At 47.6% G+C, this 17,956-nt stretch overlaps 1 protein-coding gene across 1 annotated transcript; it reads right to left on the reverse strand.

Annotated features, from left to right (window-relative positions):
* Window positions 1–15,847: 15,847 nt before the first annotated feature.
* On the reverse strand, window positions 15,848–17,557 carry LOC123426626. The gene has a single exon (XM_045110484.1). The coding sequence runs from the start codon at window positions 17,254–17,256 to the stop codon at window positions 16,147–16,149; it is 1,110 nt and encodes a 369-aa protein (XP_044966419.1). The 5' UTR covers window positions 17,257–17,557; the 3' UTR covers window positions 15,848–16,146.
* Between the last annotated feature and the right edge of the window lie 399 nt (window positions 17,558–17,956).

Here is a 17,956-nt window from a genome sequence, read left to right on the forward strand (position 1 = left end):
TGTGGGACCCCCGAGGGTGATTCCTCTAAGCCCACCTTGACGGATACATCGTTCGGAGTCCAACGAGGGTGATACCTCGGATTCCCCCCGATGTTACAACCACACAGTTACAAGACCAGGTTACTCGGATCATTTGTGATTAGTTGTTAAGACGGGTGGATTCCCGCGAGACTGTGTTGATGGCCTAATTAAAATGTTAATGGATTTGGGTATTTGATTTGGGTTGGTCGGAGACCTTTTCGCACTAACTGTTTGCGTGGGAAGAATTACGGGTACACGGTGTCGCGGTATCAGCCGAAGCTTTTCAGATGTCAGCAACGTAGTGGCGCGCGCCCGAGTGGTCCCGAGATGCATCGCGCTTGTGATTAAGGGATGCTAGGACTGATGTCGGCCGCCCTCCCATCGTGCAGGAGCGCGGAGGGGAACTGGGCCCATGAACCCTTTGCACTTAGGATTTAGACCGGCGGGCTGGCCTCTCTAATTAGTCTTAGGTGGGGTTGCGACGTGTCGATATTCCGAGGCCGGGCAGGACCTAGAAAAGTGTTTCCGGCCAGAGTGTTATCGAGCGCGTCGGGACATGTGCTGCACCCCTGCAGGGATGAAAAATAACTATTCGAATAGCCGTGTCCACGGTTACAGGACGACTTGGAGTTGTGCCCTGATCTTATACAACTACAATTGTTTCTTAACTAGTCGCAGGGAGTCGAGGGAGGATCTTTGGGCGTGACCTCACTTTAATATTGCTGCAACAATATGACTATTAATTGTGTTACACCTGTTCTACTCCCGTCTATTGCTGCAAGACCCTGAAGATGCTAGTCTTCGATAGGACTAGGCCTTCTCTCTATTCTTGCATTGCTGCAGTCAGTCCACATATAAAACCCCTTCTTTGATACTAGTGCATATTTAGCATAGTTCTGATGTAAGTCTTGCGAGTACTTTGGATGAGTACTCACCGCTGCTTTGCTCCCCTTTTGTCCCCTTGATCCGTTGCTGCGACCAGATGATGGAGCCCAGGAGTGGAGTTTCCTGCCGATGTCTGCCCTCCCGATGGTGTCTTCTTCATGAAGGCCGCTGATGACCAGGAGTAGTTAGGAGGTTCCAAGGCAAGTGGCCTCGCCTCGTTCGATCGTTGTATCTTTTGTGCTAGCCTTCTCTAAGGCACCCCATGTTTTATGTGTGTACTCAGATATTGTTGCTTCCGCTGACCCATGTGTTTATCGAGCTTCCGTATTCTAGCCCTCGAGGCCCCTGGCTTGTAATATGAAGCTGATATTGTTTTATTTGTGTCTAGAGTTGTGTTGTGATATCTTCCCGTGAGTCCTTGGGTTTGATCGTACGCATTTGCTTGTATGATTAGCGTACGATTAGACCGAGGGCGTCACAATGTCGCACATCACCACTGAGAGTGCCTACATCAACTGAGTTGATCATAACAGGTAATGACAAAGGTACCGATCTTCCACCTCCACATGAATATGATGAATATCTTGTCAATTTGAATGCACCCTGTGATGAGCCACCTATTAGTTTGATCACACCACCTATTTTACATAACTACGTTGATGATTTGACTTTGTCGTGTGATCAAACAACTACAATATCAAAAAAATTGAGTGCACCCATTGAATTAACTATTGTTTAGAAAGAACCATGTGAACAAGGGAATAAATCAAATTCAGATCAAATATGTTTGAAAATAATTGTGCCAATGTTTAATCATTTTGATATGACCTCCAATCTTGGTGATGATTCTATGTCAAATGACATGTTGCATGTTTGCTTATTTCAGTCTGTTGTAGCACGTACATTTGAAACAATTCAATTTTATTCACCAGTGTTGGGATGGTTTAGTGATGAGCATTGTCAACCTTTTGATATAAATAAGAGCTTCACTTACATGTGCAAACCGAGTTGCAATATTTTCATGCGTTCTACTTCTTGTGATAATTTTTTGACATTATTTTTCATAACCTATGAAAATTATTCATGTATACATGTGTCATATATGCAAAAACCAAGGAACGAAAAAATGGATGACATATACATATACAACATGTACACCTTGTCTCTTTTATTAGCCACATTTCAAATTAAGCAGCGCGGAGGACGGCTTTATTTCAAAAAGGGGAGGATGATGAGGACATGACTACCTTGGATATAATCACAATCATTGTATACGCGTATTTATTTGAGGTGATCTCTGATAAAAGTCATGCAATAATTTATTTATGTTATCCGGAACAAAAATACTTCACATGTTTTTATTTTATGCCTAAATGCAGAATGGCCAAACAATTGTATGAACCACGTGTGATGACAAGGGAAGAGGAAATGGTTGGATGCTATTCAAGAGGTCCTCTCATGTCAAAGGAAATAATTGTTTGTTGTTCAAGAAGTTCTCTCACGTTACTTTTATCCCAAGAGAAGATAGAGTCCAAGTCTCTCACATTCTAGACTCATATTAGGACTACCCAGACATACCTGTACCAAAACGCCTACAACTTTTACATCCGGACTATAAATTGGGTGATTCTTTTTGGTCTGCAAAGTAGATTTGATGTGCTTTCAGGCCCAATTGGAATAACCGTAAAATTTGTCCGGAGCATCGAGATATCGACCAAACAATCTGACGTTGCACCACAATCCGAGTCAAACTACAAGTCCAAAGGTGTTGCATCACCTCCACTTGGGCTCATAGGCCTTGTACGACCTAGGGTTAGTTTTAGGTTGCCTTGGGACGTCCTCTCACCTCCTTGGCCGCCACCCCTTGCTCCTATATAAGTAGATCAACGTGGTAGCTTTTTGCTTGGGATTTGTTTAGTTAAAAGTTAGCCATTGCAACTTCGTGTAGTTCGTTTGTGTCCAACTACCAGACTAAGACCGCTTTCGGATCCCCACCCTTATTAATACTTCATCTATATTCGCAATATTGAGATTGCAATATCATATTCTTACTTGTTCTTTGATTGCTTGCAGGAATAGACCTTCGTGGTCAGGTTGATCGTGCTCCGTCGTGGTCAATAACCTCTTGGAGTTGGTTTAGCGATTGCTAAGGCGCAACGTCGTGCATGTTTGTAGTTGGATCATCAAATTCATCTCCACCAAATCGATAGCCACCATCTCATGGAAAGATTGGGACACCCTCACCGTTATCACAAAGGATTTTGTGGGTGTTGATATTCAGATTCCTTCCCTCCTTAGTCTTTTCTTGATTCAGTGGTATTGTAGATGAAGTGGCCCGGACCAACTTTACTCGTCCACATACGAGAGACCGGTTCCATCGACTAACATGCAACTTGTTGCATAAAGATGGTTGGTGGTTGTGTGTCTCTCCTACTTTAGTTGAATCGGGTTCGACAAAAAGGTGGTCCTTGTAGAAGGTTAAATAGCAACTTGCATATCACCTTGTGATTTTGCGTAGGTAAGAAACCCTCTTACTAGATATCCACAGCAGCCACATAAAACCTGCAACAACAAATTAGAGGACGTCTAACTTGTTTTTCCAGGGTATGTATGTGATATGATATGGCCAAAGACATGATTATGTATATTTGATGTATGAGATGATCATGTTTTAATAGTTAATATCGACTTGCATGTCGATGCTACGACAATCGGCAGAAGCCATAGGGTTGCCTATATTTATTGTATGACCTTCGTGTCACTCATTAAGCGTCACGTAATGTTTTACTTTACAGCTAAACGGTAGCAATTGTAGTACAAGCATGGTTGGTGCGACAACCTCGATGGCAACACAATGATGGAGATGATTGTGTGGCGCCGATGACGATGGAGATCATGTCGGTGCTTTCAAGATGGAGAACAAAAGCACAAATTCATGGCCATATCATGTCACTTATGATTTGCAGGTGATGATAATCCTTTTATGCACCTTGTTTTGCTTAGGATGACGGTAGCATTATAAGGTGATCCCTCACTAAAATTTCAAGATAAATTGTGTTCTCCTCGAGTGTGCATCATTGGGACAGTTCGTCGTTTCGAGACACAACGTGATCGGGTGTGATAGACTCTACGTTCACATACAACACGTGCAAGATAGTTTTGCACACGCGGAACACTCAGGTTAAACTTGACAAGCCTAGCATGTACAAACATGGCCTCAGAATACAAGCGACCGAAAGGTCAAACATAAGTCATATAGTTGATATGATTAACGTGAAGTTGTTCACCATTGAAACTAGCTCATCTCACGTGATGATCAAACTTGGGTTGGTTGATATGGATCATGTGTCAGTCGAATGACTAGATCGATGTCAATTTGAGTGGGAGTTTTTAGTAATATGATTAACTAAACTCATTATCTTGAACAATAGTCTAAGTAATCTTTGCAAATTTATGTTGTAGATCAATGGCTCGTGTAGTAGCACCCCTAAATTTTAATGTGTTTCTAGAGAAAGCCAAGTTGAAAGATAATGGGAGCAACTTTGTAGACTCGGCTCGTAATCTAAGGCTTGTCCTCACAGTTTCCCAAAAGAACTATGTCCTTGATGCACCCCTCTTCCCGAGAGGTGAAGATGTTATGAACGTCTGGCAGTCACGTCTGGATGACTACTCAGTAGTTCAGTGTGCGATCTTGTATGGCTTAGAACCGGGACTTCAAAGACGTTTTGAACGTCATGGAACATCTGAAATGTTCTAGGAATTGAAGTTTATCTTCGAGAAGAATGCCCGGACCGAGAGGTATGGGACCTCTGATAAGTTCTATGCTTGCAAGATGGAGGAGAATAGGTGTGTTAGTGAGCATGTACTCAGAATGTCTGGGTATGCCAATCATCTGGCTGAGTTGGGAATTGTTCTCCCGCCAAAGGCGATCACTGACAGAGTTCTCCAATCATTGCCACCTAGCTACAAAAGCTTTATGTTGAACTACAACATGCAAGGGCTGAATAAATTAGTCGTAGAGCTGTTTGCGATGCTGAAAGTCGCTGAGTCAGAAATCCAGAAGGAACATCAAGTGTTGATGGTCAAAAGACCACCAGTTTCAAGAAAAATGGCAAGGGCAAGAAAGGTAACTTCAAGAAGAGTGGCAAAGTTGTTGCCCCTCCCGTGAAGAAACCCAAGGCTGGGCCCAAGCTAGAAATTAAGTGCTATCATTGCAAGGGGACTGGTCACTGGAAGCGGAACTGCCCCAATTATCTGGCCGACAAGAAGGCGTCCAACGTCAAACAAGGTATATATGATATACATGTTATTGATGTGTACCTCACTAACTCTCGTTGTAGTGCCTGGGTATTTGATACCGTTTTGGTTGCTCACATTTGCAACTCAAAACAGGAACTGTAGAATAGAAGGAGGTTGGCAAAGGTTGAAGTGACGATACGCGTGGGAAATGGTTCCAAGGTTGATGTGATCGCCGTCGGCACGCTCTCACTTCAGTTACCATTGGGATTAGTGATGAACCTGAATAATTCTTATTTAGTGCGTGCGTTAAGCATGAACATTATATCTGGATCTAGTTTATTGCGAGATGGTTACTCATTTAAATCAGAGAATAATGGTTGATCTATTTATATGAGTAATATATTTTATGGTCATGCATCCAATGTGAGGGTTTATTCTTATTGAATATCGATAGTAATGACACACATGTTCATAACCTTGATGTCAAAAGATGTAGAGTTGATAATCATAGTACCACTTTCTTGTGGCACTGCCGCTTAGGTCATATTGGTGTAAAGCGCATGAAGAAACTCCATGCTAATGGACTTTTGGAGTCACTTGATTTTAAATCACTTGACACATGTGAATCATGTCTCATGGGCAATATGACCAAAACTACGTTCTCCGGAACAATGGAGCGAGCAAGTGACTTATTGGAAATCATACATACTGATGTGTGCGGTCCGATGAGCATTCGGGCACGCGGTGGATATCGTTATTTTCTCACCTTCACTGATGACTTGAGTAGATATGGTTATATTTACTTAATGAAACACAAGTCTCAAATGTTTGAAAAGTTCAAGCAATTTCAGAGTGAGGTGGAGAATCATCGTAACAAGAAGATCCAATTCCTACGATCTGGCCGAGGAGGAGAATATTTGAGTTATGAGTTTGACACTCACTTAAGACAATGTGGAATTGTTTCACAATTGACTCCGCCTGGAACACCACAGCGCAATGGTATGTCCGAACATCGTAATCATACTTTATTGGATATGGTGCGTTCTATGATGTCTCTTGCTGATTTGTTGTTATCATTTTGGGGTTATGCATTAGAGACAGTTGCATTCACTTTAAATAGGGCACCGTCAAAATCTGTTGAAACGACGCCATACGAACTATGGTTTGCAAGCAACCAAAGTTGTCATTTCTTAAAGTTCGGGGATGTGATGCTTCTCTCAAAAATCTTCAGCCTGAAAAGTTGGAACCCAAAGCGGAGAAATGTGTATTCATAGGATACCCAAAAGATACAGTTGGGTACACCTTCTATCTGAGATCCTAAGGCAAAGTGTTTGTCGCTAAAAATGGAACATTTATTGAGAAAGAGTTTCTTTTGAAGGAATTGAGTGTGAGGAAGATACAACTTGATGAGGTTGTCAAACCTTTACTTCAACCGGAGAGTAGCGCAGCACAAAAAGTTGTTTCTGTAGAGCCTACGTCAATTGAAGAGGAAGCTAATGATGATGATCATGAAGCTTGGGGTCAAGTTGCTATTGAACCTCGTAGGTCGACAACGGCACGCACCGCTCCTGAGTGGTATGGTAACCTTGTCTTAACAGTCATATTGTTGGACAACGATGAACCTACGAGCTACGGAGAAGCGATAGTGGGCCCGGATTCCAACAAATGGTTAGAGGCCATGAAATCTGAGATATGATCCATGTATGAAAACAAAGTGTGGACTTTGGAAGAATTACCTAAAGGGCGAAAGGACATTTAGAATAAATGGATCTTTAAGAAGAAGACGGACGCCGACGGTAATATCACCGTCTATAAAGCTCGACTTGTGGCAAAGGGTTTTTCACAAGTTCAAGGAGTTGACTACGATGAGACTTTCTCACTCGTAGTGATGCTTAAGTCCGTCAGAACCATGTTAGCAATAGCTGCATTTTTCGATTATGAAATTTGGCAGCTGGATGTCAAAATAGTGTTCCTTAACAGTTTCCTTAAGTAAGAGTTGTATATGATGCAGTCGGAAGGTTTTGTCGATCCGGAGAATGCTAGCAAAGTGTGCAAGCTCCAGCGATCCATTGATGGACTGGTGCAAGCATCTCAGAGTTGGAATCAGCATTTTGATGAGGTGATCAAGGCGTTTGGGTTTATACAAGTTTATGGAGAAGCATTTTATTTACAAGAAAGTGAGTGGGAGCTTTATAGCGTTTCTAACATTATATGTGGATGACATATTGCTGGTTGGGAACAATATAGAATTTTTGGGGAGCGTAAAGGATTATTTGAACAAAAGTTTTTCAATGAAGGACCTAGGAGAAGTTGCTTACATATTAGGCATCAAGATCTAGAGAGATAGATCGAGATTCTTAATAGGACTTTCAGAGAGCACATACCTTGCGAAAGTTTTAAAGAATTTCAAAATGAATCAGTCCAAGACAGGGTTCTTGCCTGTATTGCAAAGTGTCAAATTGATTAAGACTCAATGCCCTATGACTGTAGAAGATAGAGAAAATATGAGTGTCGTCCCCTATGCTTCACCCATGGGCTCTATCATGTGTGCAATGTTGTGCACAAGACCTGATGTGAGTCTTGCCATAAGTATGTCAGGAAGGTTTCAAAGTGATCCAGGAATGGAACACTGGACAGCGGTCAAGAATATTCTGAAGTACCTGAAAAGGACTAAGGAAATGTTTCCCGTGTATGGAGGTGATCAAGAGCTCGTCGTAAAGGGTTATGTCGCTGCAAGCTTTGACACTGATCCGGATGACTCTAAGTCGAAAACCGGATACGTATATATTCTCAATGGCTGTGCGGTAAGCTGGTGCAGTTCCAAGCAAAGCGTGGTAGCTGATTCTACATGCGAAGCAAAATACATAGCTGCCTCAGAATCGGCTAAAGAAGGTGTGTGGATGAAGGAGTTCATGACAAATCTTGGAGTTGTGCCAAGTGCACTGGATCCAATGACTCTGTTCTCTGACAACACTGGTGCCATTGCTTTAGCCAAGGAACCAAGGTTTCACAAGAGAACAAGACACAATAAGCGATGCTTCAATTCCTTCCGTGATTACATCAATGGGGAGGACATAAATATTTGCAAAGTGCACACGTATCTGAATGTTGCAGACCCGTTGACTAAACCTCTTCCATGAGCGAAACATGAACAACACCAGAGTTGTATGGGTGTTAGATTCATTACAATGTAAATCACATAATGATGTGAGCTAGATTATTAACTCTAGTGCAAGTGGGAGACTGTTGGAAATATTCCCTAGAGGCAATAATAAAATTATTATTATATTTCCTTGTTCAAGATAATCGTTTATTATCCATGCTATAATTGTATTGATTGGAAACTCGAATGCATGTGTGGATACATAGATAACACACTATCCCTAGTGATCCTCTAAGGACTAGCTCGTTGACAAAAGATGGTCAAGGTTTCATGACCATAGTCATGAGTTGTCATTTGATAACGGGATCACATCATTACGAGAATGATGTGATGGACAAAACCCAAACTATGAATGTAGCATGTGATCGTGTCAATTTATTCCTATTGTTTTATTCATGTCAAGTATCTATTCCTATGACCATGAGATCATGCAACTCTCGGGCACTGGAGGAATGCCTTGTGTGTATCAAACGTCACAACGTAACTGGGTGACTACAAAGGTGCTCTACAGGTATCTCCGAGGGTGTCTGTTGGGTTAGCATGAATCGACACTTGGATTTGTCACCCCGTATGACGGAGAGGTATCTCTGGGCCCACTCGGTAATACAACATCACAATGAGCTTGCAAGCAATGTGACTAAGGAGTTAGTAACAGGATCTTGTATTGCGGAACGAGTAAAGAGACTTTTCCGTAACGAGATTGAACTAGGCATGGAGATACCGACGATCGAATCTCGGGCAAGTAACATACCGATGGACAAAGGGAATAACATACGGGATTGATTGAATCCTTGACATTGAGGCTCGACCGATAAAGATCTTCATAGGATATGTAGGAGCAAATATGGGCATCGAGGTCCCACTATTGGTTATTGACCGGAGAGTGTCTCGGTCATGTCAGCATAGTTCTCGAAGCCGCAGGGTCTACACACTTAAGGTTCGGTGACGATATAAGCATAATTGAGTCATAGTGTTGGTGACCGAAGGTTGTTCGGAGTCCCGTATGAGATCCCGGACGTGACGAGGAACTCCGAAATAGTCTGGAGGTGAAGATTGATATATAGGATGAAGGTCAACGGAGTCCGGAAATGTTTCGGGGTGTACCGAGGGAATAACGGAGTGCTGAAAGGGGTTTCAGGAGGCCCTGCAATTGTTGGGGGGCTCATGGGCCAAGGAGAGGGGGCACCGCAGCCCAACACGGGGTTGGGCGCAGCCCCTCACCCTGACCCACTTCGGTCGAAGGGGAGGAGGGCTCCTCCTTGGGGCGCCGCCGGCCTAACTTGGGTGGCAAGGCACCCAAGTGGGAGGGGCCACCCAACCCTAGCCGCCGCCCCCTCTTGGCCGCCGGGCCATAGGGGAAACCTCTAGGGCGCCCTCCCCTCTCCCTTCCCCCTGATATATAGAGAGGTAGAGAGAGAGCAGCCACACGACAATCTTGTCGCGGTGTTGCACCTCCTCTCCCTCGTAGTTCTCTCCTCCAAACACCCCACGGCGAAGCCTTGCTGAACTATCACCACCAACACCTCACCACGTTGTCGTGCTGCTGGAGGACTTGGGCTTCTACTTCACCATCGCTCGCTGGATCGAGGAGGTGAAGGCGTCACCAAGTTGTATGTGTGTTGAACACGGAGGTGCCGTCCGTTCGGCACTTGATTGGGAGATCACAGGATGGTTCGTGATTGGATGCGAAGACGTACCACTACATCAACCACCTTCTTGAACGCTTCCGCTTAGCGATCTACGAGGGTGTGTATATTCAATCTCTCGTCTCGTAGATGGTCATCACCATGGATAGATCGTGTTTGTGCCTAGGATTTTTTTGTTTCCCATGCAATGTTCCCCAACAATATCATGTCTTTCATGCCAATGCCACTCACGGGACGGACCTCGATGCTCTAAAGGGTGAAATAAAACTTGTTGAGCTCTTGTTGTATCACCCTCCAACGTTTGTCGAGCGAGACCCATCAACGATTGTTCTCCATTTGGTATGGCTTGAATTTCTTGCGCTCATGAAACTCGCGATGCACTCTTGGCAAAAATGTGGAAGCCTTTTCCTCGGATCCTATCTTGGGGTCTTGACCAATGTGTCTCCAACATTCACAAAGTAGTTTGTCCTCAATTTGTGTGTATGCTTCGGTCTGTTTGCTCTTCCCCTTCTTCTTTCCAGTGCCTTGGGCGAGGAGCTCATCGAACAATGGCTCTCCATCGATGTACACTTCAGCATCCTCTTCGTCAAGTCCATAGTCTTGCAGAACTCATGATCAATCGGGAAAGAGATGCCCAAGCCGAGTTGGTCCGCCATGAGGGGGTTAGCCATGTCTTCACCAAACACGTACCCAACGCCATCGTGCCCGACCATGAAAGGGGTGCGGCCATCTTGGCTTTGCCTCTCGTCGGGATCGAAGGGAATGTTGGTGCCACCACCTTCGTAGATGAGGCTCTCCATAAACACGCGGTTGGCCTCGTCTTTTGGAGCTGGCATTTTGTCGAACAGGTTGCGGGCGTTCCCAGGGCGTCGGCTGGGAGCTCGCGAGGCCGTTTGCGCGCACCCCCGGAGGACGTCCACCCCTCATAGGCATTGCGTTGAGATCGATGTCCGCGCGCGCTAGCGTGGCAGGTGCGACCACACTCACCTCCGGCAAACCAAAGCTCGTAGAGTTGGACAACCCGGAGGTTTGCGGATGTTGCCGTTTGAAGCCTTGCCCCTACGGCGCGATGCACATGCGCGGCGACAGCGGCAACGACGAGCTCGTGTTGTCTGTGGACACAACGACTGCGACGAGGCCGCGCTGGCTTGGGTTCAACCCTAGCATCAGCACGGTCTACCTCGTGGCGGCAGCGATGAGCCGGTGGTTCTTCGCGTCTTCAACCTTCCGATCTACGATGGCGGCGATGTTGGACGCGGACGTGGCCTCCTCCCTGGCCTCTTGCTCATGCCGACGGTGCTTCCTCCTTGTCGATTGGACGGCGCGCTCCTCACGCGTCACAACATTCTTCTTCCTGGTCGTCGTCGGCTCATTGCGCCTGCCCTTGGCACACACGGGACCGACAGAGGCGAGGGAGGCGGCGACGTCGAAGGTCGACGACGATGCAAATTCGATCTAAATTTAAATCTAAAGTAGATCATCAATGGATAGAAAACGAACGTGCGTCTGTTTAAATTAATGTGTTAGATTGTGTTTTATGCCCGCCACGACTGATAAAATGGGTTGCGTAGTTAGAGTTGTTTAAAAGGACGGCCGTTTGCGTCCATGTATTGAAGCTGGCCTTACCGAGGAGAGACGTGCACGCGCGTCCCGGCCGCTCGTCCTGGCTGGCGCCGTGTGCAGGGCCGGGCGTTGTTCGCATGGCATGTGGCATGTGGCATGTGGCATGTGGCATGATGTGACATGTGACATGTGGCTACGTAGCAGTACTGACTGCACTGCACCTGCACGGCAGCAAGACACCAACGGCGGCAGCGGAGGAGAGGAGCAGAACAGAGCACGACGCCGACGGTGGTCACTACACTCCGCTTCCACAGGCTTTTGGGGTCAAACAGACTGTACGGTTTTACCCCGCGAGTGAATTCTGGTATGGGACGCTTGCTTTGCCTTTGCCTGTGCTGTTGCTGTTGCTGTTGCCATGCCGCCGTACCAATAACATATGGTACTGTAAATGTCATGTGCATGGTTTTACCGCAAACCACGTGCACCAACGTGACTCCGCAAACCAAACCACTCTTTTGACGAAATTAGAGAATCTGCATCCGAGTGTCTCAAATCGATCCACACGAACGTTCGAAACCCGCATAAAATCGGAGTAAGGCTGTTTGTAATGTATCATATAACACTGTCCGAAATAGTATTATTATCGGTAATACTCCCTCCGTTTCTAAATATAAGACATTTTAGAGATTGCACTATGGACTGCATACGGATGTATATAGACATATTTTAAAGTGTAGATTCATTTATTTTGTTTCGTATGTAGTCTATGGTAAAATCTCTACAAGGTCCTATATTTAGGAACGGATGAAGTATTATGCATGTTAATTAAAAAATTTAGATAAGGTGACATAGAATAAAACAAAGAAAGAGATGGTAGAATATCATATCATTATATATTAAATGATGTGCTACGATGTGTCTTGTATGGTAATAACTGAACTATCTTATGATACTAACATATGATAATATGCATTACGGATGTGGTATCATACATTAGTATCATATGCATGGTACTAGTATATAATACTACCCATTACAACCAGCCTAATAGTATCATGCATACGATAGCAGTGTATGATACTACATTCGTAACACATAGTATCATATAATAAAAAAGATTATTCATTTTCATGTATGACACATAATAACACAACATTTAATATGATACGATATCATAATATGATAATTAACTTTCTTCTTTTTTTATTTAATTTTATGTCACCTCATCAAATATGCCTAATTAGCATGCATTATACTATGATACTGCCATTATGACCAGCCTAATTGTCTGAAGGGTAATGAGACGGCCCGGTGCATCCTCCACGTCAGTTTTGTCCACCACCATCACTAATCATTTTCACAACAAACCTCAACCGCGTATAAGAAAACAAAAAAAAACTCAACATGTCCCCTTTCCGAGCACTAGTTCACCTCACTCTTCTCTCTCGTTTCGTCCCTCCTCTTTCCTTCCCGATTCAGATTAAATCCGGCAACATATCGAGCTCCGACAACCACTCGGGCTCCGACTCAACGTCAAGGACTTGGCCCTTTGCCTTGCGTTGGAGCGGTCGAAGGGTGGACACAAGGGGGCAACTCCGGATCTGCACCATTGCCGCTCCCGTGCCGGCGCAACGCGGACAATCGAGGTGTCCCCTCCCGGCCCGCGCGGAGCTACACAAGGCCTTCATAGTCCGCTCTGCAACGACATCGTTCCTTTCCCACGTCGGCCGTTGCTCCGCGCACGCAATGATGGTGCTAGTGCCTGCTTCGTCGACCTGCACACATACGTCGGAATCGGAGGTGCTCGTCGCGGGAGGCAGCATGCAAGGAAGAGGGACACGCCAGAGCAATTCATGAGCTGCCCCAGAAGTTCTCGACGAAGCCCGACGAGGACGACGGCTTCTTACTAGGTTCTACCGTCGATCACTGACGATGACGGAGATGGACGCTCACCGCCTATGACGGAAGAACGCAAAGGTGCTCCCGTTTGCCATTAAGAAGTCGGAGCGCGAGGCGACGGAAGCAGCTCGGGTGGCTAAGATGAAGCGCGTCCGGACAGGATCGTTTGTGGGATGAAAGAGCTCATCGTCCTCTCCGCCTCCTCGTCCAACGACGGTGACGATCACAACTCCATCTGCTCCAACGACCAAGATCCACCACCAACCATGGATTCCTGCGTCGACGAACGAAAGGGCAAATGCTTCACCCTGATCCAGCTGCGAGTCCTTTAGATCCGCACCGAAAACGCTTCTACCCGTCATTGCCGTCAACAAGATCCTCATGACATCATTCTCCGCTCCTTCATCACGGCGAAGACGGACGCCCACCATCACCACCACAAAAATGCGGCGGCGCTCCACATCGAAATCGAAGAGTCAGAGCGGCTCGGGAGGGAGAAGGTCGCCGCTACAAGAACTCTGGTCGGGATTCGCTTCTCGGATAGCAGAACCACAACCACCGCAGTCGTCGCCCCTCTCATTGTTAAGGACTACTCCCTCTGTTCCTAAATACAAGTCTTTTGAGAGATTTCACTAAAGGACTACATACAGAACAAAATGAGTGAATCTATACTCTAATATATGTCTATATACATACGTATGTAGTTTTTTTGATAAAAACTTTAAAAAAAACTTATATTTAAGAATGGAGGAAGTATAACTGTTGTTCCGGACACCCCGAGGGGAGGCGGCTGAGGAAGTGGTGAAACCAAGCAGCCTCTTCATCCGTAAGTATCTATCTGTCTAGTTTAATCTATCATATATAGGTGACGAACATTTTGTGTGTCCGATTATATCTATGCGATGATGTCCGCGTCGCTCCGTTTGGACGTTTGCATTCCACGCTAGTATTAGGTATTGCCATTTGTGTCGGCCTAATATCCCGAATGTCGTTGTTTGGTTGGTCTTGGCATTCAGTTGTGGTATTCGGGCTCAATTGGTCTTGGCATTCAGTTGTGGTATTCGGGCTCAATATCGAACGATCCGTCTCTAAAGTTAAAAAAACTCATGGTCCAATTTAACGCGTGCATGCTCGGCATCGCTACACCTACAAAGGCTTACGTAAAGATTTTACGTACAAACTGATGTGTAAGATTGTGATTGGTAATTGAGGGATGAGGAGCCACATCCTCACTAAAAATCAAAGGGGAGAGAAGAGTTAGTTTGAAAGGTTAAGTAAACCTTTGTAAGTTTTTGTAGGTCTAGCATTTTTTTTTTTGAGATAGCATAGCGATCCGTCCTTAACGCGTGCGTGCTCAACATCGCTACACATTGAGACAATGTGTACGTATCTGTTCGTGAACCAAACCAACCTAGCATCGTCCCTCCCGTCTCCCTCCCGTGTGCCCTGAGGAATGGCGGCGGCGCCCATCCTGCCACGCCCGTTTTCACCCCTAGCTCCGACGACCGATGTGCGTGCATCCCAAGATCCGATGGTTGGCGCCACTCACGCACCTCTTCTCGACCCCGATATCCAATGGCCCACACCACCTTCCCATCCCGTCGGAGCTCTCAAGCGCCTCGGCACCACCCTCTTGCCTCGTCAGAGCTCTCGAACGGCCGACGCCAAGTTCTTCTCCCGTCGAAGCTCTCCAGCACCTGGCGCCACCTTCCTGCCCTGCCGGAGCTCTCGAGCGGCCAACGCCATCTTCCCGTCCCATCAAAGATCTCCAGCGGTCGTCGTGCCTCCACCCCGAAATCTGTCGCCGGCGCAGCTGTGTTGTTAACCGCCTCCTTCCCTTCTTTGTAGAACTCCAAACTTTCTCCCGTGTCCAACGTTCAGCCTCATCTTTGCTCGATCTGCAACTCAATGCCTCAGCATTCACCACCCAAACAACATTTGGCATTCAATCTCAATACCGATATAGTGTGATATTGATATTCAACCCAATGCCAAGGCTCCCAATGCAAACATCCAAACGGTACGTGTATGTAATTGTTATCTGTATATTTAATTTGCATCTACATAGAATGTATCATGTTGCAAGAGTTTGTATAAATCTGGTGAATTTGGAAACGAACATGTTGCATAACATGAGTTTGTATGAATTTGAGGACCAACATTGACCAACGAGGATTGCATGGGTTTGTATGGATTTGAGGATGGATATTCGAGGCGTGACTGTCCACGCTCACGAACGCATGGCGGTAAATTTGGCAATCATGGTTGTGGTTGCATATGCTGTATCAAGAGACCACTCGTGGTATAATAGTAGGATCATCAAAAATGAATCAAGGCACACAAGTACAGAACAGATGGACAAATTGCCAGGTTTCTCCTTTTCGCTTATGCTCCGGTCCCGTCTCCAACGCAAGACCAAGACGCGAATGAATTCAACATAAAACATCTCTATTTCCACCACACCACAGGAGAAAATCTCGAACTGGAACAGAATTACAAAATGAAAGGCAAGCTAGAGCTTATAATCTGCGGCCCATTCCATCCTTCACCTTCGGAGCAGCTTCTCAGGACTCGAATGGACATACCAGAACCAAGAACAGGAGTAATTTTCATACTAGTAGTAGACGCAGTAGTAGTAATTTTCATATAGTTCGAGAAGAAGAGGGAGGGATTATGATTTAACCGGCCATTGATCGCGGAGTGCGCAGCTGCTGCAATCCAAAGACGAGGCTAACTCGTCGCCACCGTCGCGGATGCCGACATGATGGTCTTGCTGGACGTGGAGCTCGTCGGCCTCAGCGCCCTCATGGGGCTCGCCAGCGCCCACGCCCAGCCCCGGTGGCTCCGCGTGCCAGAAACCCTCGTGCTGCCGCCGCTCCCGCCGCTGGGCGCTGAGAGCCAGTAGGAGGATGAGGCCGGGGGCGCGGCGCCGATGCCGCCGAAGAAGCCGGCGCACTTGATCCTGTGCTGCTGCGTGTACTCGTAGTCCTCGTCGCCGTCGCCGGCGTCGTGGGCGCCGCCAAGGTGGCCGAGCGCGCTTCCCTTAGGCTTGGGCTCGCGGTGGGACTCGACGCGCCGGAGCGCGCAGTCGCCGAAGCCGGTGGAGAGGCGCTCCAAGAAGTCCCCCGAGAAGCTGCGGCTGCCGCACCCCACGGAGCGCGAGCGCGCCACCTTTCTCCCGAACGACGAGGACGACGACCCCTCGCTGCGGCGGCCGGGGCTCTCGGGCTCCTCGATCGCCTCCAGCCTCCGACCCAGCGATGCCGACGTCGCCGAAGCCACCGAGACCGACTTCCTCCTCGCCGACGCGGCGCCGTCCCCACTGGCCAGAGACGAGGACGCGCTCCGGTGGGCGCTGGACGAGGAGGAGGGGTAGAGGAAGGACCAGAAGCTCTTCTTGCGGGGGCTGTCAGCGGCGATCCCCGACGACAGCGGCGGCTCCTCCGGCCGCGGCGCGACGGACTTGCTCCTCCTGAGCCCGCTCGCCACCGGGGCGGCCGCGGAGGACGAGGTCTTGCCCTTGTGCGGCGGGATCGCCATGGCAGCGGCAGCGGAAGAATGAAGAGGCTCAGAGGCGAGCCTGTTGGGCGGAGGGGTGGTCGGGGTGACGGAGGAAGGCGGCGGGTGGAAGGGGCTGGACTTGGAGGAGGAGACGAGCATGCCAAGCTTCTCCTGCAGGCAGAAGGCGCAGATGCCGCTGCCGGCAGCCACACCCGCGGCCGCCGCGGCGCCTGGCGGGTAGGGATGCTCGCTGCAGTAGGCCACGTCTTGATCCGCCGCAACCGCAACCGCAACCGCCGCGGCCGGGGCCGCCACCGTCTCCGGCGCCTTCTCCTCCATGCTCGCTCTCCTGCGGTACGATCTTGGCAATGCTGTGCCGGATCTGGGACGCGAGCAGAGCAGCTCTCAGTTGGTCTCTTGATGCCGATCTGCCGCGGCGGCTGGGCCGAAGGTGGATGCGCGCGGATGGGGGGTGGAGGAGGAGGAGGGCACGAGCGCGCAGGCGGATGCGGATGCGGATGCGGTGGCAGAGGAGAGCATCGATGGGAGGAGCAGACGCAGAGTGGCAGGGGGCGGCGTGGTGGTGCGCCTTATTTTAGCGCCACTCCCGCCTGTTTCTTTTTGTCCGGTTCGTGCGGCCGTGCCAAGCCTCGCCTCGGTCTCTCGGTCATCGCACTCGCACGTAGAGTAGAAAAAAAAAAGAGGCTCGGTCAGGATGGGCACGTGGGGGTGGGCAACCCCCTGCGACCGCGCGCGTGGCTCCACTCTCTCCACTTGACGGATCTTAAGCAGAGTGTCAAGTAGTAAAAGAAGTCGAAATTACCGGGACTAGACGAGACGAGACCATGCGTGATTGCACGTGCGACGTGATACATTTACCCTGTGATGGGTGGATAAAAGTTACTACTACTCTAGTGGATAATCGTGGTGCACAGTGGGATTTTTCTTTTTCTTTTCTCGACGTCGTGGAAAAAGGTTTACGATGCACTTCCCGCCAGAAAACACAACACGGCACGCAGTGCCGAATCAAGAGCCGCGC

This window comes from Hordeum vulgare, chromosome 2H, assembly GCF_904849725.1.
Source record: "Hordeum vulgare subsp. vulgare chromosome 2H, MorexV3_pseudomolecules_assembly, whole genome shotgun sequence".
Taxonomy (NCBI): Eukaryota; Viridiplantae; Streptophyta; class Magnoliopsida; order Poales; family Poaceae; genus Hordeum; species Hordeum vulgare.